Source organism: Nannospalax galili, unplaced genomic scaffold (genome assembly GCF_000622305.1).
Source record: "Nannospalax galili isolate Female #2095 unplaced genomic scaffold, S.galili_v1.0 scaffold107, whole genome shotgun sequence".
Classification (NCBI taxonomy): Eukaryota; Metazoa; Chordata; class Mammalia; order Rodentia; family Spalacidae; genus Nannospalax; species Nannospalax galili.
The window spans coordinates 1,463,629-1,490,751 of NW_008358490.1; the positions used below are offsets into that span (position 1 = coordinate 1,463,629).

The window sequence follows — 27,123 nt, forward strand, 5'->3', positions numbered from 1 at the left end:
CCATCCATCCATCCATCCATCCATCCATCCATCCATCCATCCATTCATTATACCCGACATGTACCAAAAACTAGGCAGGAATTCTTCAGCTAAGGCAGTCAGGAAAGGGCCCATCCTTTCCAGAGTTGGGTATGTCATAAAGTACACAGTTCCAGGGCCTCTGCAGTATTGCCCTTTTGGCATATCAGGCCATGTCAGTTCAAAGAATGACTGCACACTGGTGGGGGGGTACAGCACAGCCAACAGTGTGGGCTTAGGCGCTTTCTGTAGATTGAACCTCACTCTGCCATTTACCAGTCTCATTTATAAAACGAGGGTAGCAGGAGCACTTTCAGGGGACCTCATGGAGTTGTTGGCAAGGTTTTAAAAGGCAATTGGGGGTAGAGAGATGGTTCAGTGGTTAAGAGCACTTGCTACTTTTGCAGAGCACCTAGGTTTGGTTCCTAGCATCCACATGGAAGGATACAACTATCTATAACTCCAGTTCCAAGGGATCTGATGACCTCTCTCTTTTGGCCTCTGTGGATACCAGGTGCACAGATGGTATACATATATACATTCACATAGGCAAAGACTCATATACATGAAATAAAAATAAATAAATCTTTAAAAGACAGTGAGTATAAATATTTCTCTGTGCCTCACTAAGTGCTCAGGGAGCCCTCCCCAGATGGCAGCAACCATCAGTATCTGATGCTGTAATTATCAGTATTGCTCTGCTGGCTTATTACGCCCAGTAGGGCCTGGAGGGTGGGGAGGGGTGTTGCTGGTTAAGCATGGGTTTCAGTAGAGGAAGCCTGGGGCCGAGAACTCCAAAATATGCTGCCCAGTTTCCAACTAGCCCTTGTTCAGGCCCTGCAGGTTAAGTTGTTGGCTTGTGGCACTAAAATGTATTTTTAAATTCTTGTTGATCAGAAACCAGTTCTGAGTGACTGAAACAGAACCAAGAGTGCCAATCACTCCCTCCAGCAGGTGCTGAATGATTCCAGGCACCTACCCACCAAGGGGGTATCAGCCTTTCTTGCTGTCCCTACAGGAAGTCTTTCTATAACTCCTGCCACAGCCTGGTGGGCAGGACTCCAAGCTATCTTTGGTGCTGAAGCACAGGAAGTTGGAAGACAGGCAGGAGATCAGAAGGGCAAGTAGTGGTCGAAGAAGGGCGGTTCTTACCAGGGGAGTCCAGAAAACATCAGAGCTAAACTTTCCCCTCGTGGTTACCAGGGCAAAGCCAAGGAACTGTCCCTTTTCTCTGCATCCTCTGCCCCCTTTCCTCTGTCTTCCCCCATTCCACAAACATCCCCAAGGCTGCATGGCTATCTCTTGCAGCCAGATGGGTCTATTGCAACAGATGGACTTCCCGTATGCTCCCTCTGTAAAGCAGCAATAGAAACACTCCCCCAGGCCCTCCTCTATGGTTAGGTTACTCACCTACTGACACAGTAGAATGCAATCAGTTTGAAGATGTCCTCAAACACGAGAACTGAGCCTTCCAGGTACAGTACTGGGGAGAGATAAGACAGGTTCTTGTGAGTATCCTCCAATGGTAAAGGGGAGGAGGTGGCTGCTCCCCAGGATCTGGAGAGGTGATGCATGTCTGCATACTCTCTGTGGGTCTTGGTGCCTCCCACAGGGCCCTGCCTTCAGGACCTCATATGTATCAGCTACCAACCGCACCTCCAGTAAGTAAGCAATTGATCACAAGTTGTCAATGGGCTGAGTTCAGGGATTGCCTACTGTCAAGGCTCCAGACTGTAAAAGCAGAATGATACGGGTCCGGGTCACTGTATTAGTCACTTTTCTGTTGCTGTGATAGAAACACTGACCAAAGCAAACACTGACCTTTATAGAAGGAAGAGTTTATTTGAGCTTACAGTTCCAGGGAAATTACAGTCCATCATGGCGGGAAGGCATGGGGGCTGGAGGTTGCTGGAGCAGGAGCAGCAGAAGCTAAGCTCTCACATCATCATGCAGGCACAGGAAGCAAGAGAGCAACTGGAGATCTGGCAAGGTTTAAGAACTCTCTAAGCCAACCCCCAGTGATGTGCTTCCTCCAGGACAGCCACACCTTCTAAAACCTCCCAAAACAGCACCATCATCTGGGGACAAAATGTCCAAATACTTGGAGCCTATGGGGGACATTTTCATTCAAACCATCACATTCCACCCCCTGGCCCCCATAGGCTAATGACCATATAAAATGAAAAATACATTTAGTTCAACTTTAAAAGTCCCCATAGTCATTATCAATCTCAATACTGTTTAAAACTCTCCTGAGACTCAGGTAAATATCTTAATTGTAAGCCTCTATAAAATCAAAAGACAAATTACCCAACATACAGTGGGACTGAATACACATTACCATTCCAAAAGGGAGGAAATACCAGGCTAAAACAAGACCTAAAACAAGCAGGGCAAACACCAAATCCAGTAGCTCCACGTCCAACTTCTGGGACTTTACTTCCAAAGGGCTTAAGATGGCTCAGCCTCTCTAGCTTTGCTGCGTGCAACATAAAACAAGACCTAAAACAATCAGGGCAAACACCAAATCCAGTAGCTCCACGTCCAACTTCTGGGACTTTACTTCCAAAGGGCTTAGATGGCTCAGCCTCTCTAGCTTTGCTGCGTGCAACACACATCTCTCTCTTGTGCTGGTACCACTCCCTGCATGCAGGTCTTCTTGGCAGATGCCTCACAGCTCTGGCATCATGAACTTCTTGGGGTCTCCATTGCCAACCAGGCTTCACCTTCACAGCTTCACGCAATGGCCTATCAGGGCCTTCTCTAGGCAGGGGTACCCCTTGCTGCACACTGCCTGGTCTCAACAGCTCTCTGAAACCGTGGAGGAAGAACTGGTGACCCCTTTATTCTTGCATCTTTCATGCCTCTAAAGCCAGCACCAGGTGAATGACACTGCCAAGTTTGACTGCAAGTTTGGGGTGGACTCCAGCCTGCTTTATCCATTTTAGCAGCTTTTCTCTTCAGTGGTCCCTGCAGCATTTTCCTTTCACAAATTGGAGGCTTAACTGGGTGTGGCCTTGCCCTGGAGGCACTCTCTCCATTGCCTAAATCTGAATCTCTGGGCTCCTCCTTAATCACTTTAATCCCCTTATCAATGGAACCCTCTCCATCACATGCCAGGGCTCCAACATTTATCTTCCTAGTGTTCTTTTTCAATCCAAACTTTCACTGTAGATCTGCATAGTATTCACCATTAATAGCCATGCCACTGTTTCTACATTAGGCTGTCTTGAAATTTCTTTCACCAAAGAAATTAGTCCATTGCTTTTCAACTTAGCCTCAGGTAAGCTTTTTGGCTGTGGGCAGACTCCAACCATACTTTTTGCCAAAATATCCCAAGTGCTGCTTAAGTCCTTATTTCCCTCTGGAACTACATTGTTCTCAGCACTACTTTCTTCCAGGCGTTTACTAGAATGGTCTGTTAAGCTCCACTTACAGCAATCAACTGCTTTTCTAGCCCAACCTTCCAAAGTCTTGCGCATTTCTTCAAGACTCCACATGGTCAGGTTCTACACAGCCAACAGCCCACTCTGGTACCAATTACTGTATTAGTCACTTTTCTATTGCTGTGGTAGAAACACTGACCCAAGAAATTTATAGAAGGAAAAGTTTATTTGAGCTTATGGTTCAGGGGAATTACAGTCCATCATGGCGGGGAGGGATGGTGGCTGGAGATGGCTAGAACAGGAGCAGCAGAAGTGAAGCTCTCACATCATCTCACATCATCACACAGGCACAGGAAACAAGAGAGCAACTGGCGATCCAGCAAGGCTTAAGAATTCTCTAAACCCACCCCGAGTGACATGCTTCCTCCAGAATAGCCACACCTTCTAAAACCTCACAAAACAGCGCCACCATCTAGGGAAAAAATGTCCAAATACCTGGGGTCTATGGGGGACATTTTCATTCAAACCATCACAGTCACCTAAGGAACGGTCTCACAACATGGCAATGCTGAGAACAGAGGGAGCCAGCAGGAGAGATGTCACCCAGTCCTGCCTCCAGGAGATGCCTCAGACCCAGGGGTGGTGAAACGGGGCCACCAGTCCTTTCTGTAGGTCCCTAGGGCCTGTCTTGGCTGCTCAGGTAACCTAAGGGTGAAGGCAGCTCTGGTGTTTCCTAGCTGGAAAAGTGAGATCCAAGCACATATTCCAGGCCCCATCTGGAGTGGCTATGGCTCCTGCATGGGGCAGGATGCAAAGGTGGGGATGAAGCTGGGGATGGAAGACAGTGGAAAACAGAGTACCACATCATGCTCTTCTCCAGAGCCTCAGGGCAAGGGACACAGAGATCTGCAGCCAGTTGTGGGAGGTGGTCCTGGCGGGCACCCCCTCTCATAATGCCTAAATCTCATGTTCATAACCCCACCCCGGCCACTCGATGCTTCCTGAACTTAGGAGCCCACAGAGGGCTTCCCTGGGCTTCAGTGGTGCTGAGCATCATATGAACTGGGTTCTTCAGGCTTCTGTGCCACGTGATTTAGGAAAAGGCAGGATTGGGATGCAGGACTGTGCTGCAGGCCTAGCTTTGACCTGGAACTGACAACCTGTCTCTGAGTGCATCCCTTTGCCTCTTAGAGTCTCAGTTCTCCACCTGCCAAGGGAACAGGCCCTTCCAGCCCCAAAGACACATGCATCTGGGTGACATCAGCCTGGTATCCCATTTGTAAAGCCTACAGCCATCCTGCTCTGGTCTGGAGGTCTGGAGGTGGAGAAAAGGGTAGAGAGTGACAGTTCAACATACATGTTCTAATTGTTTTTCTGATAGTTGCATTTTTTTCTCTTTTCTTTCTGTTTTTTTTTTTTTGTTTTCTTTTCATGCCTTAAACACCATTCTAAACATCTCATACGACTAAAAGAATAACACTCATCTATTTATGACAAACAGATCGTGGCTTCCTATTTGGTTAGACATAAAAATCTGTAGAGACTTTCAAGAAAAACATTAGAAAAGTAATAGAGGAAAAACATCAAGAAAAACAGTACAGGAAGTTTTCAGGGGCTGCTAACCAATGATGTAACTCAGAAAGCCCCGCCCCTGGTGTTTCCACTCAGTGTGACTTTCCTGTGGTGGGGACAGGTGGAAACCGCTCAAGGTGACCCAGTGCCGTCTAGCTCCAGCCTGCCTGAATTATATTCTCCACTAAGGGCAGCTCAGATGGTTGAAGACTAAAGATCCTCCCTCCTCTGCTGAGTGGCAGAGAGGATGGTCCATCTGGGAACCGCCCCCCCCCCGCCCCCAAAGGAACACATTCTGTGGAACTGCTGGCAATAAACACTTTAAAAATGCAGCCCAGCACCCCGAAGTACCCCACAATTAGCAGCTCTTTCTAGCCATTGTAACACGGACCTGACATTAACAGAGTACAGATTAAACCTGGGGACACAAAGCCAGTCAAGTCCCTCCCCACTTGTCCCCCCCTCCCCCCGCACCTTACACAGAGCCTACACTTAGCATTGCTATGTGGTTAAGACTGTTTTCCTGACACTCTCTGTGTTGCACCTGCATGTATGCAGGAACCAGGGCTCACGAGCTCCATGTTCTAGGCACAGAAGTCCAATGTTCTTTTGACTGTGGAAATTGGGAGTTTCTGGATGTGCAGGCCATGAGCACACTTCTTGTTTGTTTCTTTGTAATTAGACCACCTCTCCCCAGGCCCAGCCCCTAGTCACCGAGTGACTCACCCCTTTATACCAAGGCCACCCTTCAGGAGCACGCAGGGCTTTGCCCAGTATTGGGGTCTCTTTGATATGTTTTTGTGGTGCAGGGCATGGTGGTTTAAGAAGTTAACAAATGTTCACAAAAACAATGAAACACTTTATAACAGCCCCTTCATTTCTGGGAGGGAGACCCCAGATGAAGAAGGGCACCTCCAGGGCACCTCAACTATGGTCTTAGAATCTTTACTGCATGGCACATGGCCCTTCCCTCTAGGGGTTCAAAGGGGCACCATGGACTTGAGGAAGTCTAGGCACAGCCTCACATCCTTCTAGAACTGAGGAACAAGCAAGTCAGTAAAACATAAGCCATTGCAGTAGGTGGTGGACCTAGCTCCCAGGGCCTGTATCTGGTACTGCACCTGCCTGGGGGCTTATGTGTGCACATGGGGTCACACCACTGGAGCAAGGCACATCTCTATGAAGTCACTGCATAGCTTCTCTGTGCCTTAGTTTCAACATCTAGGGAACAACAATGATGGAGTACCCATCTGTCAAGGATTGAATTGTGTCCCCCAAAAGATGTATTGAAATCCTGATGCTTAGAGTATGGTACATGATCTTATTTGGAAATAAGGTCCTTTCCAGGATTTGTGTCCTTTTATAGGGAGGTCTTACATGTCCTCACAGGACACGGAGGCACAGAGAAGGGATGACCGTTTGAAGACGGGTGGAGATTGGGGCTAGGAGACCAGGAATACACACTGCCTGAGGCTCCAGAAGGAGCCGACTCCATCCACACTTTCATTTAAGACCCCTGGTCCCCCAAATTGCAAGAGAATACATTTCTGACACTGAAAGCTACCCAGTTGGTACCCTTTGTTGCAACAGGAGGAAAAGAACACACCGCTCCCTAAGCATGAAATAAAGCAATTCTCGGAGTTGCTCAGGACAGCGAGCGGCACTTGCAGCCAACAGTCATTGTCCCAAATGATAATTTTCAACAAGGTGATCAGTGAGGCAGTTGGCAGTGGGAGGATTTAGTGGCCTCACAGTGACTGCATGTGCAACTTCTGTACAGAGACCGTGTCCCTAGGCCGGACCCTTCTCCCCTTTTCCCATCACGCAGGACTTATTTCTACCTCCTCAACTTTGCCCTGACTGCTGTCTCCAGCACAGTCTATCTTTGCCCTTCCAGCACAGCCTCCAGGGCTCAGCTCTAATCAATCCATCCTCTGCCTTCAGTCTTTGTTTCCTCATTCCAGCCCCTCCCTCTGCAAGGCCACACACTAGAGCATCCTGCCCAGTTGGCAATTCTAGCAGTGCAGGTCTTTATCCCTGAGCAACAAGTTAGGCTGCAGCCATAAGCAGAGATTGGGAAGGTCTTTCTTTTCTACCTGTGTGCCCAGTATACCACAAGACCAGGGACAGAGGGAGGGTCCACAAAGAACAGGGTGAAATGGGTCTGATGGTATCAAAACCAAGAGTAGATCTGACCCAAAGACAGAAAGAAGAGTGGTAGATTCAGACTCGTGTGTGTGTGTGTGTGTGTGTGTGTGTGTGTGTGTGTGTGTGTGAGATGGGGTGGAATGGAAGGCGCTGTGCTAAACTCTAGGTAGTATATTTAACATCAAGCATTTTTAAGTGAGCAGAGTTCGGTGGCATTATGTCTGTTCACACTGTGGTGCAACATGAGGTTTCTTTTGGGGGTGGTGAAATGTTCTTAAATTGGCTGTAGTGATGGTTGCCTAACTCTGAATGTACTAAAAGCCACTGAATTATATACTTTAAATGGGTGAATTGTATAATATTAGACACATTAAATAAACACATCTGAATAAAATCTATATACAGCTGTTATCAAAAAAAGAATGACAGCTCTACAAGGTGGGCTGAATTTACCTTCTGCTTTGTTTTACTGAGATTTTTATAACGAACACATACGATTTCTGTAATCAAGGCTTTGGCAGAGTCTTTGTTGAAGATTAGTTTCCAGTGTCTTCTCAGAAGCTGCTCAGAGCCCTTCGAGCAAGTTGACAAGCCCCCTCATACTCCCTACTGTCAAGGAACATGTCACCCTTAACATGCCACATTGCCTTTAGACAGCCTTGGGGTATTCAACACCCACTTCTGTACCTGTAGGAGCTTCTGTGGGAACTCTCAAGAGGCCATCTAAACCATGTCAGGGGTACAGCTCTGGCAGGCCACCAGTCAGCACTGAGGTGATCACAGGTGACAGCAATCTTAGAGTGAAGCAAAGCTTTCACCTTGGCACTTGCCATCAAGGCTGGATTGGAGACGGGCAGAGATGCACCAACCCAGCACCTGGCTTTTACAATCTCAACATTAGAGTGGTACAGCCACAAAACAAGCTTGAAAGCTATTAGGCATTTTAAAAGAGAGATTCTGTTTTATTTAGCTCTGTCAACACATGCCCTGCTAAAGGCAGAGACTATGTTGGCTCTTCGTTCTCCATGGAGCCTCCAGTACCTAACATGGTGCTAGGTGCATTGTTGGTTCTCAAATATTTATGCATTTATTTATTGATAACTTTTCTTTTTGAAATAGTTCTCAGAAAGTAGCAAAGCAATGTACAAGGAAGTGCTGTGTGCTCAGCTCTCAGTTCCCTAGTGGTGAGTAACCTGGTATAATTACATGACATCACAAACTAACCTTGGTATCATCTCCCGACCTTATTCAAATGTCACCGGTGTTACATGCACTCACTGTAGGCACTGTAGGTGTATGTGTCTGTGCACAAGTGTGTGGTACTAGGTCGTTTTATTCATATGGGCAGCTCTGTGCACTCACCACCACAATCAATACACTTAGATCCTGCTATGGCTAACCCCAGCAACCACTGACCTATGAATATTTCAGGAATGTCAGATACACTGGTTTTCCCTTATCTAAAGGGAACATGTTTCAAGATCTCAGTGAATGCCTGGAAGCTCAGACAGGACCAAACCCTATGCCTTGTTCTTAAATACGCATATCTATGACAAAGTTTTATTTACAAATTAAGCACTTTAAGAGGCTGACAGTAATAACTAATGATAAAATGGAGCAATACTATAACAAAAGACATGAATATGCGCTCTCTCTCAATACTTAAAAAAAATTTACAAGGCTAGGTGTGGTGGTGCATGCCTTTAATCCAAGCACTTGGGAGGCAGAAGCAGGCAGATCTCTGTGAGTTCAAGGCCAGCCTGGTCTACACAGTGAGTTCCGGGACAGCTGGGGCTACAGGGAGACCCTGTCTCAAAAAGACCAAAAAAAAAATTTTTATTTATTATTTTTATTTTATGTGTGTGCATGTATTGCCTGAATGTATGTAAGTGCACCCGTGTTGTGCAATGCCTACGGAGGACAGAAGAGACTGTTGGATTCCCTGGAACTGGAATTACGGACAGTTGCTGCCATGTGGGTGTTGGGATTCAAACCAAGGTCTTCTGCAAGAACAGTCAGTGTTCTTAACTGCTGAGCCATCTCTCCGGCCCAATATTATTATTATTGCACTACAGATATTAGTAAACTTAGCATGAACTTTTTTGTTTTGTTTTGTTTTTTGGTCTGGAGAACTTTTACCATTTTGCTTAAAGCTTCTCTTGGGCATATCTGAACTGCCAGCACGGTTCTCTTGCACTTTGATGACATTATGAAGTAGAATAAGAGTAAATATACTTCGTTATATGGGGAGTCAGTCTGATTTCTGGAACAGCTAGGTGATGGGTACAGACACAGTGACAATGACAGACACAGGTGATTCACATTCCTGCAGGACAGAGCCAGTCCACGTGAATTTGATCATGTTACTCAGAAAGGGGCACCACAGAAATTTGGGAATTAAGTGTCTTTTGAGTGGTGGTTTGATAACTGCTGATCCTCTCTGGTGAAATGCCTGTTCATATCTTTTGCACAGATTTGATTTTATTTTTGCAATGCTAGGGATGGAATGCAGGGCCTTACCCATGCTGGACAAATCCTCTACCGTTAAGCTCTGCCCTGGTTTTTAAATAATTTTTAATTAAAAAATTTTTAATTTTATGTGCATGAGTATTTAGCTTGCATGTAAGTGTACCCATGCAATGCAATGCCTACAGAAGAAGGAGGCACCAGATCTCCTGGAACTGGAGTTACAGATAGTTGTAAGCTATAATGTGGGTGCTGGAAACCAAACCTGGGTCCTCTGCAAGAGTAATCAATGTTCTTGACTGCTGAGACCTCTCTTCAGTCCTTGTTTTTGTTTGTTTGTTTTGACACAGGGTCTTCCTGTAGCCCCAGCTGGTCTGGAACTTGCTATGTAGACCAGGCTGGCCTCAAATTCACAGAGATCTGCCTGTCTCTGCCTTCTGAGTGCTGGTATTAAAGTGCAAGAGTTACCAACACACCAGGCAAGCCCTTGGTTTTTAAAAATTTAATGCTCCAATTTTGGGCTGTTTTTTTTTTTTTGAGTCTTTTATTAAGGAATAATTTACAGTGTATTTAGGTGCACAATTGCTATACCAATTCACAGTGCGCAATTTGATAGACTTCAGTACATCTGCAAAATTGTACACATATCACCACAGTAAATTTCAGAACATTTTTCTTTTTTTGTTTGAGGAAAAAAATGAACTTTGTTTACAAGTAACATTAAGCATCCAGGAGGTACTGATAAAGTACTGGGTATGAAATTAAAAAAAACTAGTGATGCATATATATCAACTGTACACATTTCCTTATGGACCGATAGGTTCCAGTGCTGGGTGAAAATTATTTGTGGATTCTCATATGCTGCCTCAGGTGATCTGATTGTGCAGATTTTTCCTTGCATATGACACATGGATAGGGCCATTCCCCACTGTGCCTTCTCTTGTGTTGGGTGAGCTCATCTGAGTGGGTGAATTTCCAGGGGCACCCCATTATTTTGCATTCGAATGGCTTCTCCCTAGTATGTTTGCGATAGTGTGCTCAGAGGTAGGAAGACTTTGTGTAAGCTTTTCTATAGTTCTGGTATGTGCAGACGAACAGATGGATCTGGGTCCTAAGGTTTCCTTTTTTTTTTTTGAGGGAGTTGTCCCTGGGCCAAAGGGGAATCTGAACTGTGTAGGTCTCTTATCCCATAAGGGTTCTGATTATTAACAGAGGGCATCATCTGCTGCTGTGCATAGTTGGTCTGGTGACCACTGGTAGTTGTCATCTGACTTCCATAGGAGGTCTGGTTACCCCTGGGGGAATATCATTTGACTCCCACAGAGAGTTTGGTCACCACTGGAAGTTGTCATCTGACCCCCATAGAAGCTCTGGTCACCACTGGAGGTTGTCATCTAACCTCTGTAGAAGCTCTGGTCACCACTGGAGATTGTCATCTGATCCCCATAGAAGCTCTGGTCATCACTGGAGGTTGTCATCTGACCTCTGTAGACATTCCGGTTACTGGAGGTTGTCATCTGACCTGAGTAGAAAGTCTGGTCAGTACTCGGGGGGCATCACCTGACCCCAGTAGAAGGTCTGATCTCTCCTGGAAGTATTTGGAAAGTCCTCAAACAGAGTCTGATTGCTGGTGAAGGTCATCATGTGGCACCTTTTAAGTGGAGTTTGATTATCACTGAGGGTCTTTGGCTGCCTGCCTTTAGAGACTGCTGCCTGGCTTACAGTGACTGTAGTCTTCAGGCAATCAGTGCGTAGTGTCTTTGGAGTGTCATCGTCATCTGTCACCTGAGAGCCTGCTGCAGATTTTAACTGATTGGAAGATACAACTTGCTGGTTTACAGGAACAGTTTTACTTGGCTCTCCAAGGCTCATGTGAGTGGCTTTACCAGGTTGTGCTGTTGAGTTCTGGGTAAGATCTGTTCCAGAGATGCTAGAACATTCAGATGATCATCATTGGGGGCCTCCAGGGAGGCATCACCTGGTTCTGGGCTGACTCACGCTGGCTGTCCTCTACAGGGCCCAGAGGCATGCAGGGCTGTAGCTCTGGATCAGTTGGAACTTTTGCCTGGTCATTATCTGGCTCATCAGAGACAAATCGGAGAAACTGCTTACGTTTCTCAGGTGTTTGAGAAAAGGAGTCCATCTTTTTTGTTGAACTAGATCCTCAGTTGTGAGAGCCTGCAGGAGATCCAGAGTACAAGCCGATGCCTCGCTCATCGGGACTGGATCCACGTGACTGGAAGAGATGCACTCCCAGAACATTTCATCATTCCCCAAAGAAATCCTGAAGCCATGAGCAGGGGCTGCCCTTCTGCTCTCCTCTTGGCCCCGGCAACCATGAATCTACTTTCTGTCTTCATGGATTTACTTATTCCAGGCATTTTATAGAATGGATAAACACACATGTCCTTTGTCATTAACTTCCTTCAGCTGGCATGTTTTCAAGATTTGTCCACATTCTAGTGAGGATTAACACTTTAGTCTTCATGATTAAATAATATTCTACAGTGTGGCTATACCACGTTGTGTTATCCATTCACCAGCTGATGGGCATTTGAGTAGTTTCCATGTTTTAGCTGCTATGAAGAGTGCTGCTGTGCACTTTGTATACAAGCTTGCATGGACATTGTTTCTATTTCACTTGGTTATATACCTAGAGGCAGATGGTAACTCTGTATGTTTAAGAAACTACCAAACTATTTTCCACATTGACAGCACTTTTACATTCCCATCAGCCACGTATGAAGGTTCCAATTTGTTCACATCCTTGCCAACACTTGTCTGCTCAGCCTGCTTTCTTATACCACCCACCACCCACAATGAACTGGGCCCACCCACATAAGTCAACAATTAAGAAAATGCCTCCCAGAGGCTGGAGAGATGGCTCAGGGGTTAAGAGCACTGACTTCTTACAGAGGACCTGGGCTCAATTACCAGCACCCATATGGCAGCTAACAATCATCCATTACTCCAGTTCCAGGGGAATTCAATACCCTCTTCTAACCTCCTGGGGACATTGTATGATATGGGTGCACTTAGACTCATGCAGGCAATATACTCATACACATAAAATTAAAAAAATAATAAATAAAAAAAAAATTTTTTTTTTTTAAAAAGAAAATGGCCGGGTGTGGTGGCGCATGCCTTTAGTCCCAGCACTTGGGAGGCAGAGGCAGGCGGATCTTTGTGAGTTCAAGGCCAGCTTGGTCTATATAATGAGTTCAGGTCAGTTGGGGCTACAGGGAGACCCTGCCTCAAAAAGACAAAAAAAAAAAAAAAAAAAAAAAAAAAAAATGCCCCACAAATTAGCAAATCAAAGAAAATGCCTCACAGACATGGCCACAGGTCAATTCAATAGAGGAAGTTCCCCAACTGAGGTTCCCACTTCCTAGGTATGTCAAGTTGACAGCTGAAGCTATCCAACACACCTAGGGTCTCTCAGCTGGAGGCTAATGGGACAGGTACCAGGAGGGCCCAGCAGCCCAGACAGAGATCTAAGCATAGCCCCTTATAAATGCCTTAGTTGGGGCTGGAGAGATGGATTAGTTGTTAGGGGCACTGGCAATCTTGAAGAAGACTCAGGTTCAAATCCCAGCACCTGCATGGTGGGGAATAATCGTCATATAACTCCAGTTCCAGGGGATCTGATGCCCTCTTCTGTCCTCTACAGGCACTCTATGACATGGATGCACTTACACACATGTAACATGACATAACACTCATACACATTAAGTAAAAATAAATAAATAAAATATTTTTTAAAATATGCCTCAGTCATTGCTCAGGGCAGGAAACCACACACAGTCAGAAAGGAAGGGCCCAGAGAGACTGTGCTGGAATCCTTCACCATCACATGGTAGGGGACACTAAGGCCCAGGAAAGGTGTAGCCTCATCTTGAGGGAAGATAAGGTTGCTTCTGGTACTTCTTGGAATCTGTACTTTCTGATTCAGGAACTGATCCCACTTGCTCTCTTCTAGCTTCCCAGCCTTAAGCTGTGCACAGACTTGAGCCTCCTGGTCAGTAATGGAGGGCTATAGCGTTCAAGTATTAATACTAATAATCCCATCTGTTAGCTCCTACTATGTGCCAGGCTTGGTACTCCTAAATCATTATGATAATTCCATTATCCATATTTTTTAAAATATTTTATTATTTTTATTTTATGTGTATGAGTGTATTGCCTGCATGTATGTGAGTGCACCTGTGTCGTGCAATGCCTCGGAGGTCAGAAGAGGGTTTCGGATTCCTCTGGAACTGGAGATAAGGACGGTTCATAGCCGCTATGTGGGTGCTGGGAATTAAACCCGGGTCCTCTGCAAAAGCAGTGCTCTTAACCGCTGAGCCATCTCTCCAGCCCCTCATTATCCATATTTTATTTTATTTTATTTACTTATTTTTGGTTTTTTTTTGAGATGGGGTCTCCCTGTAGCCCCAGCTGGCCTGGAACTCGCTATGTAGACCAGGCTGGCCTTGAACTCACAGAGATCTGCCTGCCTCTGCCTCATATGTGCCGGGATTAAAGGCATGCACCACCACACCCGGCTTTTTTTTTTTTTTTTTTTTTTGGTCTTTTTTGAGACCGGTCTCCCTGTAGGCCCAGTCATTCTCCATATTTTAAAAAACTCCTTACATTATTTACTTATGTGTGCATATGCGTAGGGGTACACATGCACCACGGCATGTAGATAGAGGACAGAGGACAGCTTGTGATCCTGTGGAAGGTTCTCTCTTACCACCATGTGGGTCGCAGGGTTCAAACTCAGTTTGTCAGGTTTAGCAAACCCTTACCTGCTGAGCCATGACATGGACCTCATTATTCATTTTTTACAGATGAGGAAACCGAAGCTCAGAGAGGTTCAGCTGCTGACCCAAGGGTGTGGCCAGGTCATAATAGGTGCCACTAGCCAGTTCACTAGGCACCTTTTGTTCAGGAGAGGTGGAATGGGTCAGAGGGATGCAGGGAGGATGCACCACTGTTTCTACTGGAACTGTTATCGCCCCTACCTCAGCCCTAGCAGAAAGCCTCTCCTGGCCGCAGTCTCTCTCCTCCCCCATCACTCACTGGCAGGCATCCGGGCTGGGGGAGGGGGAGGTCTTCCTGGGAAGAGTGCTGGCCCTTCCCTCTGCCCCAGGCACTGGGCACACCCTGTTCTCCAGAGCAGATGTCCCATCATGACATCACAGACCCCAATGCTGGCTGGCTCAAAATGAAGCGCCCAGCACTCTGGGCCTGAGCCTTGTTTCTTTCCACTGTCCCAGGTCCAGGATTTTTTGTTTTTGAGACCCTCTCTCTGCTTTCTGGGTTGTGTCTGTGAAGGCACTGTCTCTGAGCCCCAGGGGGCAGTCACACTGCAGTGACTCCCCAGTACATCACTCTTGCTAAAATCAGTCTCCTATTTTTGGAAGCTGCTCTTTCCTATTGAACGAGTGCAAACATGAGGCTTCAAGAGTCTGAAGAGGAGTACAGGATGAACTGTCACAGTGTAGATGGGACTTCATCTGGGAACTAGTTATAGGTTTGGATGCCAAAACAGAAGGGGGCATTGGACAGATTTGCAAATTGCCAAGTGTTAGGGAAGACCGAATAAATAAGCGACAGAAGAAGGCAGGTGGGAGTGTGGGGACCCTGAAGAGGTGCTGCTCAAGGGAGCTAGGGATCTTGGAAGCCCCTTTATTTCTGCCACACTGAAGGGGTCAGGAGAGGCCCATGACTGTGTACCATATGAAAAAAGAGGGGACAAAAGGGAAGGGAGGTGGCCTAGGGCACCATCCTAATAGGGAGGTCAGCTCTGAGTGCTACAAAGGCCTTACCATGAATGCCCAGGGAACATCTGCTCCAACTTCAGGACCTTACAAAATCTGTGCAATTAGTATTTCAACATACTGAGAAATGACTGAGGGGACATTTTGTGATCTTTGTTTTTAACCCACACTAAGTGCTCAAGATTTGGGGTGTACATTACACTCATGCTTCATCTTAGCACAGTCCAGCCACATTTCAATGGCTTAAGTGCTACCAAATTGGATGAAACTCTGGTCCTCATCCAGGAGCAAGCTGGTCCCCGACAGACTTGGCAATGTGTATAATTGTTACACCTCGAGGGATGGCACTACTGGCACCTAGTGATCAGAGGCCATGGATGTTGCCAACATTCTACCCTGCCCTGAACAATCCCTCATGAGGGAGGACCTGCTCCAAAAGTCACCAGTGCCAAGTTTCAGAAACCCTGGTCTATGGTGGGAACCAGTGGATGCACCTGGAAACACTTGACAGGGACCCAGAAGAGCTGTGGATGGCAGGTCCTAGCCTGCTACTGGCACACAGTATGCATCTAACATTGAGACTTGCAACTGGACTCAGTGGGGACCTCAGCCCTAGAGGGACCAGGCTCCAATGTCCTAAACTATCAATGCAGAGACAAGAGAGCTACAACATGAATCAAGAATCAGGAACAAGGGGCCAGTCCTGGCCAAGTAGTACTTAGTCTGCTCTGAGACATGTTCATAAGCATCAGTTTTTCTCTTGGCTGACTTTAGTACCCTAAGCAGGCTGGACCCTTGCTTAGCAAAGTCCAGGGAGCAAGGTCAGTGGGGGTGTATGCTGGGGCACTGGGCTAAGGCTGTGTATTGGCTGCATCCTATACACAGAAGGTTGGTGCGCACCTCCTTCTTCCCAGGTGTGTCAGGTTGACAAAGGAAGCCATCCATGAGAGGATGTCACTGTTGGGAACAGTTCCAGGATCTGTCCTTCCTGCCTGTCAGTTGGGACATAGCTAAAGTTCTCACTTTCTCTAACAAATCATTTCATCCGAATTCTCCTTAGTAACTAGTTATCACCCAGGAGGAGCAGAGTAGCGTTCTCTCGAGTGGTAGGAGTGAAAAGGCCTCTTTACCCTAAAGGACAGGAACACTAACAGAGGAGCATTGCACAATTTAGCCTCTCATTCTGGGAGCCTCCTCCTGCTAAGGACCCTCAAATCTGTACCCCAGACACTGCCCTCATCCTGACACCAGACTCAGGGGCTTGTTCAGTCTTCATTTGGTAACTGTTTGCTGAGTGCCTACTGAGTGCCACACCAGGTACAACAGCCATGCCCCTTGCCGTGTTCCCCCTCAACCCTCGTGGCTCTAGTGGTCTCCAGGGCCTTGGAGTATTACTGGTTCTTCTTCCTTCCTCAGTCATTTCTACAAGTCAGTCCTCTTAGATATCTTAATAGGAAACATGTCTCTTCTTCCTATGCCCATCCACAATGGCCAGCTCCAGCCCCACCATGCTGTCCCTGACCACTGCTGTAGACTCCTCTCTGGTCTTCAATTTTGGGCCTCCTCTGTATTCTAGCCTTCATGTTGACCCCTCCCCCTTCAGACATGCAACTTTTCTATAAAAGGCATATAAGATGAGCTCACCTTCACATGTCCTTCATTGGGTTCCCAAGGCCTTTGGACAAAGACTGAACCACAGGGCCTGCGTACACAGCTCTGTGACAGCTTTTTGGGCCCGGGCCCTGGCCCTTTGCTTGCCCCTCCCTTCTACATGCCCACATTCTGGCATCAGTGAACTTCCCCTGGACATACCTGGCACATTGGCACTCTTGTGAGATGTCTTGGTATGTACTTCCCCACTCATCCAAACAGGACATTTTTTTCTGTCCTTAGATACCCCACATGTCCACACCCATCCATCTACCCATGATGGGGGTTCTCTGAGGGCAGTAAAACCCTAACATTGCTCCAGTATTGTCATCTATGTCTCCCTAGGGCCTAGTTGAGCAAACAAATAAACTAATGTCATGTATCACTCTCTAATTATGGAGGGTGACTTTCTGAAGATCAGAAGCATGTTATCTTTTATGTTTTTCTTTTTTTTTGACAGAATCTCATTTTGTAGGTTTTGAACTCAAGATCTTTCTGTCTTTGCTCTCCAGCTCCCCCTGACTCCAAGTGGTGGGATTACAGGCACAGGCTTAGAAACACTTATTATTTTTTTTTTTTTAATTTTTATTTTTTTTAGTCTTTTTGAGACAGGGTCTCCTTGTAGCCCCAGCTGTCCTGGAACTGGCCTTAAACTCACAGAGATCTGCCTGCCTCTGCCTCCCAAGTGCTGGGATCAAAGGTGTGCACCACCATGCCCAGCAGAAACACTTATTTTTAATTTTGTAAATTATTTGTTTATTTGTGTGCATGTATATATATGGGCAGGCGCACGCCAGGGTATACGTGTGACTTGCGGAAGTTCTACCCTGTGGGTCCCGGAAATGGAACCAGTTCATCAGATGTGTGATAGGCACCTTTATAACTGAGTCATTTCACTGGCCCAGCATGTTTTCAACTCAAGGACAGCACCACAGGCTGATAGGAGCAGGTGTTTGGAGCCAGGTTGCTGGGGTTTAAATCCTGGCCTTGCTACTCACTAATGTGTGGTTCTGAGAAAGCCTCTAGGCTTTTCTGTACCTCAGTTTCTGCAAAATCAGGGTTATGATTCTTGTTATCTATGGCTGTGTAGCAAAAGACAAAATTTAATGACTTAAAGATAACAACCATCTTACTGTAGCTTGTGATTTGTGAGTTGAAAGCTCGGGGAGAGCTCAGCTGGGCGACTCTTCTACTCCTTGGGGAACTGACTTTTTCACTGGCTGGTATCAGCTAGGGGCCGGTCTGGTCTAGAGGATCCAGGAATTTTTTCCCCTCAAGTCAGGTTCCCTGGCAGGGATAGCTGAGAGGCTAGATTCAGCCAATTCTGCCCCTCTTCTGGGCCCCTCTCCCTCCTATCATCCCCAGGCCTTTTTCTCCAGGTTGGTGGAAACTCAGCTCTTATAGTCTAAGAAGAAGCTGTCAACTCTCTGAAAAACTATGAGGAATTGGCATCGTGTCACTTCTACTTCTGATTGCAGATGTCCCAAGCCACCGTAGATTCAAGGGAGGGGCAACAGACTCCACCTCTGGAAGGAAGAAGGGTCAATGTACCTTCAGTCTGCCACACTGTGGTCTCATGCCCTAAAGCTGACAGGCAGATTAAATTTTGCATAGGAGCATGGTGTGGTGGCACATACCTGTAATCCTAGCACTTGGGAGCCTAAGGCAAGAGGATTGTGCATTTGAGGGTTTGAGGTCCAGGATGAGCTACATAACGAGACGCTGTCTCAAAAAAACTCAAAAATAAATAGTCCATACCAAATGCTTCAGAAATGAATGCTATTAGTTACAGTTCTACAGTTTTTCCCAGTGTACCTAGCCAAGACCCAGCTCCCAGCCAAGTCTCACTAAATATTTTTTTTTGTGTCATAACTCAGTAGAGGAAGAGGCATATGGAAAGTGTTCTAGGTTGGGCTATAAGGAGGAGTTTCTTGTATGAATACATGACCCACATTTGCAAACTTGGGATCCAGCTGGAGTCTAAAGATGCTGATAGGAAACCAGAGTTACAAGAGACCCAAAAGAACCAACACAAATTGAATGGACCCTTCTCTAAGGCTCTCCCCCCAGACTCCACAATAAGGAAGTCTCCTATGTTACAGGTGAGGAGACTGAGCTCCTGCCCCAGTTCAGTCAAGTAGTAAGTAGCCACTGCAAGTCCATCAGTTGGGTTTTTCTTCCACGGCCACTGCCAAATCTCCTTAGCATCCTTCATGTGAATGACAGGCAATGGTCTTCAGGATGGTGAAGCCAATGAAAAGCCCCTCAGATATCCAATGAAAAGATCCTTATATGACCACTAAGAAAGTCGGCATGATTGCAAATGTTAGCCATGTGTAGATTAGTCACATCATCCATCTAATTTCTCTAGGAGTCTATGATTCTATTGTATCATGTCCAGATTCCAACTTATATCTTGTTTCTGCAGGAACAGCTTTTCACATAAGAAGCATAACTATATACAAACACACACATCATACCTACACACACACACACACACACACACACACACACACACACACAGAGCATGCTTATACACATCATAACTACACACACACACACACACACACACACACACACACACAGAGCATGCTTTGGTTTGTGAGATGCTCACATACGTGTCACAGCCCAAGGATTCTCTGAGGTAGGTATTTTCATCCTGGTTTTCCAGATGGGAATCAGAGCAGCAGTGTGCTGGTCAATGTTTAACAATGAGCTCTACTGGGGAAAACCACCCCAGATATAGCACCTGCCAGTTTCATGATATACTTACTCCCTGGCTGGGAAGAAAGGCACGGTTGGCTCACCCCAGCCGGCCTGAGGCAGTTCTAGTGCCACCAGGCTCATAGCCCAGAGACAAGACTGCCCATGCTCAGCCTTTGGAAGGCATAGCAGGCCTGGAACTTGGAGACTCCTGCCCCCAGGGCTGTCCACACTGAGGTCACTAGTCCCACCTACTCCCTTTCTATCTGATTTTGGTTCTGTCATGAACACAAAGCCCTTTGCTACATTCTTAGCTTTAGCTTTGGACTCTGAGAGCCACTGCAAGTTCCTTGCTAAATAAATCCCCTGCTAAAAGAGGAAACGATAACACAACCATGCAAGTATTAATGACTGGATTATTGTCTGTGCCACTTCCCTCTCTGCCATCGTCCTTTGGCCCCTGGAGAGTCACTGGAGTAAGTAAGTAATACAATGAATACTACTGGAAACAACCTGGCTCAGGTAAAAAGCTTCACGAAGCAGATCTGACTCCGGCTGAATCCCGGTTACATCCTTGGGCACCAGTGCCTTAGTTCCAAAGCAGAGATCCTAACACTTGCTTCAGAGATGGTGAAGACAGAAGACAGACGGTCCGAAAGCCACAAAGTCCCTGCCACACAACAAGTCCCCAACAACTGAGGTCAAAGGCTTAAGATCAAGTGATGAGGCAGGGGATGGGGGTGAGTTTCACCTGGAGACCCTTACTTCTGTAGGTGCTAAGGGCAGCCTTGGATTGGGAACTACATTAGAGGAACATTCCAGCAGAGGAAATTCGTCAGGCACAAGTTCCCTAAAAGTCGACAATGTGAAAATCAATATAGATGGGACTATACGTAGTTATCTAACAAAGGTTGGACTAGGTCTGACAGTAACAACAGGGCAAATCATTGATCTTGACAAGTAAGAGGAGAAGAACATGAAGAGCCACAGAAGACACCAGTCCATTTCCATGGAACTTTCCAGAAGGTCTTGCCCCTGACTTCTTCCTTAAAGGAAGAAATTGGCAGGACACGCATACTAACATGGTTTCTCATCAGGTAGCTGGGCTGCCTGGATACTGAGAAGCATGTGTTTTCTAGGTTATGGTGAAGCTTTCTGATCTAGGTATATGGGACATGTAGGGTTAGGCAAAGGCAAGGGGCTGTATCCTTCCTTTAGGCTCTATTCTATCCAGAGCACTTTGTATCACTTGCCAGGTAAAGTCAGGAGTTCCATTTCCCAGGAGATCCAGAGGCATTGAGTGCCTTATATAAGAACACACAGCACAGGCATGGTGGCACATACCTTTAATCCCAGCATGCAGGATGCAGAGGCAGGCAGATCTCTGTGTGATCAAGGTCAGCCTGGTCTACATAGCAAGCTCCAGGCCAGCTGGGTACAGGAGGACCTAGTTTCAAAAAACTCAAACACACAGAGAGTTCCTGGGGAAGCCTGATGGAAACCCACCTCATTGATACCCACCTAGAGCTTTGCCCACTGGCTCTATTCTGTCCACTCTTCCTAGGGTAAAGCTACCTGGAAACTCCCAGAGCAAAGTAAACTGGGAAGTGAGCCAGAGGTGCTCAGAGGTAAAATCAACTTCCCCAAATGTGAGGCTCCTAGGAGTCTATCTTTAGATGTCCTACATATCAGACAATCTGCCCAGTACAAGCTGAGTCTCCCCACGGGGATGTGCTAAGAACTACAACGCACAAGCACTTTTGTCTAGTTTTGTCTATTCTCGCCCCCATCCACTCAGGCACCCAAGTGACTCTTAAGAGCAGACTCTGGTCCAGCTCCACACCTATCCCTATGTGGAGACCTCTGTCATAAAACCATCCTGGTAAGCCCCTCCTTTACCCTTTCACTTGATCACAAGAGCCCCAATCTCACCATGCTGTAATTTCTGTTCTTTCCCTGGCCAAACTTGAGTTTCTTGAAGACAGGAAACCCTGTGTTATCATCACCTAGGACCTGATAAATGCAAAGTACCCATATTCATGAATGAATGAATGCACACAGCAGCATTCAGATCACTTTTGTGCTTCTGCAGGTCTTAGGTGTGTTCACTTTTCACATCTGTTCCTGTAACAACTTCCTCGGGGGTCCCTGCGTGGTGGATGGGAATGAAGATCACAGGTCATATAACTTGCTTCGGTTCCCAGAGCTAGTTAAGTGGGAGAACTGAATAGGAAATCAGGTTTTATCTTCTAATGTATGCATTCAACGCTATGTATTTCTCCCTGGGCACAGATCACTGTACAAGCTACAGATTTTAATAAGTTTGTGTTTTCATTCTCATTCCAAGCATTTATAAATTTTCCATGCGATTTCTCCTTTGACCCAAGTGCTATTCAGTGATGTGCTTAATCTAATGTGGATTTGTCACTGTCTTTCTGTTAGTTGATTTCTAGGTTGATTCCATGTGATCTGAGAAGGCACTGTATGTGTATGCGTTCTATTTTTATACCCTTTAAGGTGCGCACCCTGACCTAGAGTGTTGTGGTCTGTTTTGAGAGGAACATGCATACTGCTTTGGGTGGATGAAGTGGTTCACGGATCTAGCTGATCTGTTACATCCAGTTGACAGACAGTGTTGAGTTTAACTGGGTCCTTACTGATTTTCTGCCTTTGGTTCCATCCATGTCTGATAAAGAGATGTTGACGTTTCCAACTCTGACAATACATTCATCTATTTCTTTTTGCAATTCTACAAGTTTTGCCTTAAGTCGTGTATGTGTATGTGTGTGCAGGTGCACATGCATGTGTGTACATATACATGAAGAGGCCACAAGACAACCTTAAGTGTTGCTCCTCGGGAGTCATCCATCTTGTTTTTTGAGACAGGGTCCCTCATTGGCCTAGGGTTCACCAATTAGGCTAGGCTGGTTGGCCAGGGAGCCCAAGGGATCCATCTGTTTTTGTTTCCCCAGTACACAAGCAAATGGACTAGACTATACCTGATTTTATGTAGTGCTTCATGCATGCCAGGCAAGCACTCTACTAATTCAGCCATGTCCCTACCCCTTTTAAAAATCTTATTTTATTTTATGTGTGGTCTGGGGATGAAATTCAGGTCTCATGTATGTCTGGCAAGTGCTCTACCACTGAGCTACACCACAGCCTTAAGGTCCTTATACGGCTTCAGGAAGTGTTTGGATCACTGGTCCTTTTGCCTCTTGCCATGTGAGGACATAGCTTTCTGCTTTTCTGTAGGAGGGAACAGTAAGGTGCCATCCTGGAGCACAGAGCAACCCTCAGCAGACAACAGAACCTGCCTGTGACTTAATGTTGGTCTTTCCAGCCTCCAGAACTATGAGAAATTATGCCTGTTCTTTAGACCTTACATATTCCCAGGCATTTTGTTACAGCAATGCAGATGGACTCAGACACAAACTGAGCCAAGATCACCCATGCCCAGGGTACTCCTGGGACAGGAAATTGGGAGACCCTGAGGCCTTGGCCTGACATCCCATTTAGTGGCTGAGTAGAGTCTTCTAGTCTAGAAAGAACTGAGCAAACTGCTTTCCCTTAGTCAGGTTTCCTAAAGCTGAAAAGTCCTTGAAGGTGGCAATCCACACACATGCAGATCAGGGCCACTCTGACACCAACCCATTTCCCCCAACCCTCCTCTCACTGATGAGGCCCTGTGCTCTGGGTATTTCTCTGTCAAAATCTGAGTCTGGTCCCAAAGGAAATGCTCTTCCTCAGCTTCTATGTTCATGCTCACTAGAGAGGTGTTTCTGTCCTGGGCTTCTCACGAGGCCCTGACTCTTCTAGGATGCTCCCCTTCTCATCTGGGGACTCCTCTGCCCACCCAGAATGTTTCCCTTCCTGTGGCTGTGGTGCTCCAGGGCCCCTCTCCTGTCTTAGCTCTCTAGCCCCTGCTCCTGAACAACCATCAAGCTTTTATCTTTGGCACTTTTCTTCAACTCTTCTCTCCTTTTCCTCTGTTGTGGTTGGTCACTGCCCCTTCTAGCTGCCACACAGCCCAGTGACCCTAAAGTGTCAGTCTCACCAGACCATTTCCTCCTCAAAACCTTTTCATGACACTGCACATCAAATCCCTAACATTGTAGTATGGTTGTCACAGCTGCTGGTGACCAGGCAGACTCCCACCACCTCGCCTTTTCCTCCTTTAGCCCCCAGTCAGCACAACTTCACCCTAGGCTGATTTGTTTCCTAGTTTCTAAGCTTTGAGGTAGCAGGGTATGGCTCCCACTTCCCAAGGCTGTTCCTCACTGCTCTTCTTCACAATTATTTCTCAACCTCCCAGGCCCAAGGGAGGCCTCAGGTGACTTTCCCCAACCAGGAGTGATAAGTTTTGATGTTCCAAGAGCACGCTTACATTCTAGGACTAAAGACAGCTGGCTTTGTGTTTGTGGTTAAGTGTATGTGTCTGTCTCCCCTTGATGTCAGGGGCTGTGTCTTAGAGAGTCTCTCATGAGTGTCTTCCCACAAAAGCCATGCAGATACATTTAATTGGGTATAAATTCTGTGAAATGCTTAATAGTAAAGAGCAGAGAAAGCTCATAAGAAAATGCATAGGAAGGGTAATAGTGATAATCACAGCTATGATTCAAAAACCTATTGAAAGGATAAAAAGTCAGGCCCGGCAGTGTGTGTGTAATTATGGCACTTGGGGGCAGAGGATCAAGAGTTCTGGCCAGCCTGGACCTTAACAATTCAAAAGAAGGGGAGGGGGATCTAAATATGATTAAGATGTATTGTATGAAATACACAAAAGTTCAATGAAAAATTTTTTTTAATTTCAAAGGAGAGAGAGAGAGAGAGAGAGAGAGAGAGACCCAATACTTGGGAGACCAAGGCAGGAGGATATCACATTTGAGGCCAGCCCTGATTCTACCTTTTCTCAAAACTATAAAAATGATGAAGAAAAAGAGGAAGAGGAAGAGGAAGAAGAAAAAAGAGGAGGAGGAGAAGGAAAAGGAAGGGGAGGGAGAAGAGTAGAGAAGAAAAGAAAGTCAAGCTAGTTCAGCAAGGTCTTAGGATAGAGTTCTTAGAGTCCAGTTGTCCTCAGGCCTCATCCTGGTCCAGCCCCGGGTCTAGAAGCTGACAAGGGGAATGAATGATGGGAGCAGAAAGAAGCAAGCTGTGGCTATTTCAGCCGAAGCCCCTGTGGGTACCAAGCAGCCCAGGACCCATCTGGTTCTCAGACCTCAGGGCCGGCAGCACAGGAAGTGAGGGGTTGAGAGGTGTGAGCTGCATGTTGCTAATTATAACTGCCAGTGTGTACCGAGTGCTTGCTACACGTGGACTCATGACTTTTTCCTAGAAATGCCTCCATTTTTATATAAAGATGCTAAGCGCTTCCCACAAGCCAGGAGATCCAGGCACTGCTGACCACTTCCTGCCTGGATCTGCAAACAGCTGTGCTCAAGCCACCCTCATTTCACAGATGAGGAAACCGTAGTACATGGAGATCAGGCAACTCGCCCAATTGTGCACACACACACACACACACACACACACACACACACACACATCTAGAACCAACGGCCATTCTTTCCAAAATTCGTGTTTAAAAAGAAATTGGGGGTGGGGGGAGACTGGGGAGAGGGCTCAGTGGTTAAGTGCACTGGCTGCTCTTGGAGAAGACCCGGGTTCAAATCCCAGTACCCACATGGCGGCTAACAACTGTCTGTAACTCCAGTTTCAGGGAATCCACTACATGGGTGTGCTTACATACATGCAGGCAATACACTCGTACACATAAAATAATAATAAAAAGTATTTTTTTAAAAAAGAAAATAGGGAAACTGGATTGATAAGCTTCCATGATCCACCACAAAGCAATCAATGCTCCCTCATGCCAAGGTATGGAGGGCAGTCTCCACATCAACTCCTCCTTTATGAATAAAAACCATTTCTTACCTCATGGACTTAAGCCGTCTTGATTCAAAAACAGGTTAGACCTCATTCTAGGGCAATAAGTCAGTCAGTGACAGTCACACTCAAGAGTATGGAGAGAAACCAAAGGCATCCTGGTGACTCTGCCCTGCCCATACAGATCTCTATTGCCCAGGAGGACTCATCTGGGATCACGCCCTTGCATCCAGTGGTGATTCTCCCCAGCACTAATCAGTATGAAACTCGCCACACTTGTCTAGGACATGGGCTGTTTCCCAAGAGCTAAAGTATCCAGCTCGATCAAAAGCCACACTTCTGAGATTGGAGACCTGCTCAGGATGAACTGGACAGGCTTCAAAGGGCCAGAGGGACCAAGCAGGAGTGAACAGGACTGTGGCTCAGACCATGCATGTTGCATAGCCTACTTCCTGCATGGGGGAGGCCACGCTACCACCATTGCGCCTGAGCTTCTCTAGTAGAGACAAACCCAAATGGTTGGCTTTTTCCTTTTTAATTTCAGCGAAAAGCTCCATCTGTGGCTATGTCATCATCACCACTTTCTAAGCACATTAATGAAAAGGTAGGTACACAGTAAGCATCCTTATCTGGAAATATGAAATCTAAAAGACTCCAAACTCCAAAACATTCTAGGTCACCAATATCAAGCCACAAGTGAAAAAAATCTATGCCTGATGTCAAGTGACAAGAGTCAAAAGATAACTGCACTGGAAAGATTAAAAAAAAAAGAAGTACCTTCAGGCTATGTGTATATAGTATATATGAAACATAAGTTTTTTGTTTAGGCTTGGGTCTCATCCTCAAGATAACTCAATATATATGCAAGTACTCTAAAATCCAGAAAAAGTCTGAAACATGTCTGGTCCAAGCATTTTGGATAAAGGATGCTCCTGCTGTAGTGTCTCCTGGGCAGGTGTTTCGTACCAGGCATTGCGGGGCAGGACTACTACCCAGAAACTGGTATAGTCACATCCATTCTGCACCTTGCTCCTTTAACCCCTACACTGCTGCCCCAAGGCCTCTTTCACTGAATCTCTGGCCCCAACCCACCCCCCTATACTATGTGGTCAAGAGAGTTACATCTAAGAGTACATCATTGTTACTTTGTATGCAAGCCACTGGAGTTTAGGTTTGTTTGCTACCTCTACAGGACTGGCCTGGCTGACTAGTTTGGAATTTTTCAAAGAAAACGCCTTACCAGAAACTAGGGGGACACTCCCAGTACCCCCAAAGCACAGCTGTGGTCAAATAAGTGCTATGAGGACATAGATGAGGTTGACCACTTTGGGGGCATCCCCTGGTCTCCTCTTGCTTCCACTCCATGTGGGGAAGTCCAGCAAGCTCTAATTCCAGGCCTGGGCCTTTCCCTTGCCCACTTCCTCTTCAGGCCACCCCACTGTAGTCACCCTGGCTATAGAGTCTCACATCCTAGACCCCCTGACACAATAATTTCCCTCAGGATTCTCTGAGAGGCTCTGTCATTGACC

General features: G+C 46.4%; 1 protein-coding gene across 1 annotated transcript in view; it reads right to left on the reverse strand.

The window, feature by feature from the left end:
• Rin3 (Ras and Rab interactor 3) overlaps nt 1-27,123 on the reverse strand; it is a 114,482-nt gene that overhangs the window by 39,959 nt on the left and 47,400 nt on the right. The window contains exon 4 of the mRNA XM_008821721.3: nt 1,429-1,501. Coding sequence (XP_008819943.2) covers nt 1,429-1,501 — 73 coding nt within the window. The remainder of the gene's footprint in view (nt 1-1,428; nt 1,502-27,123) is intronic.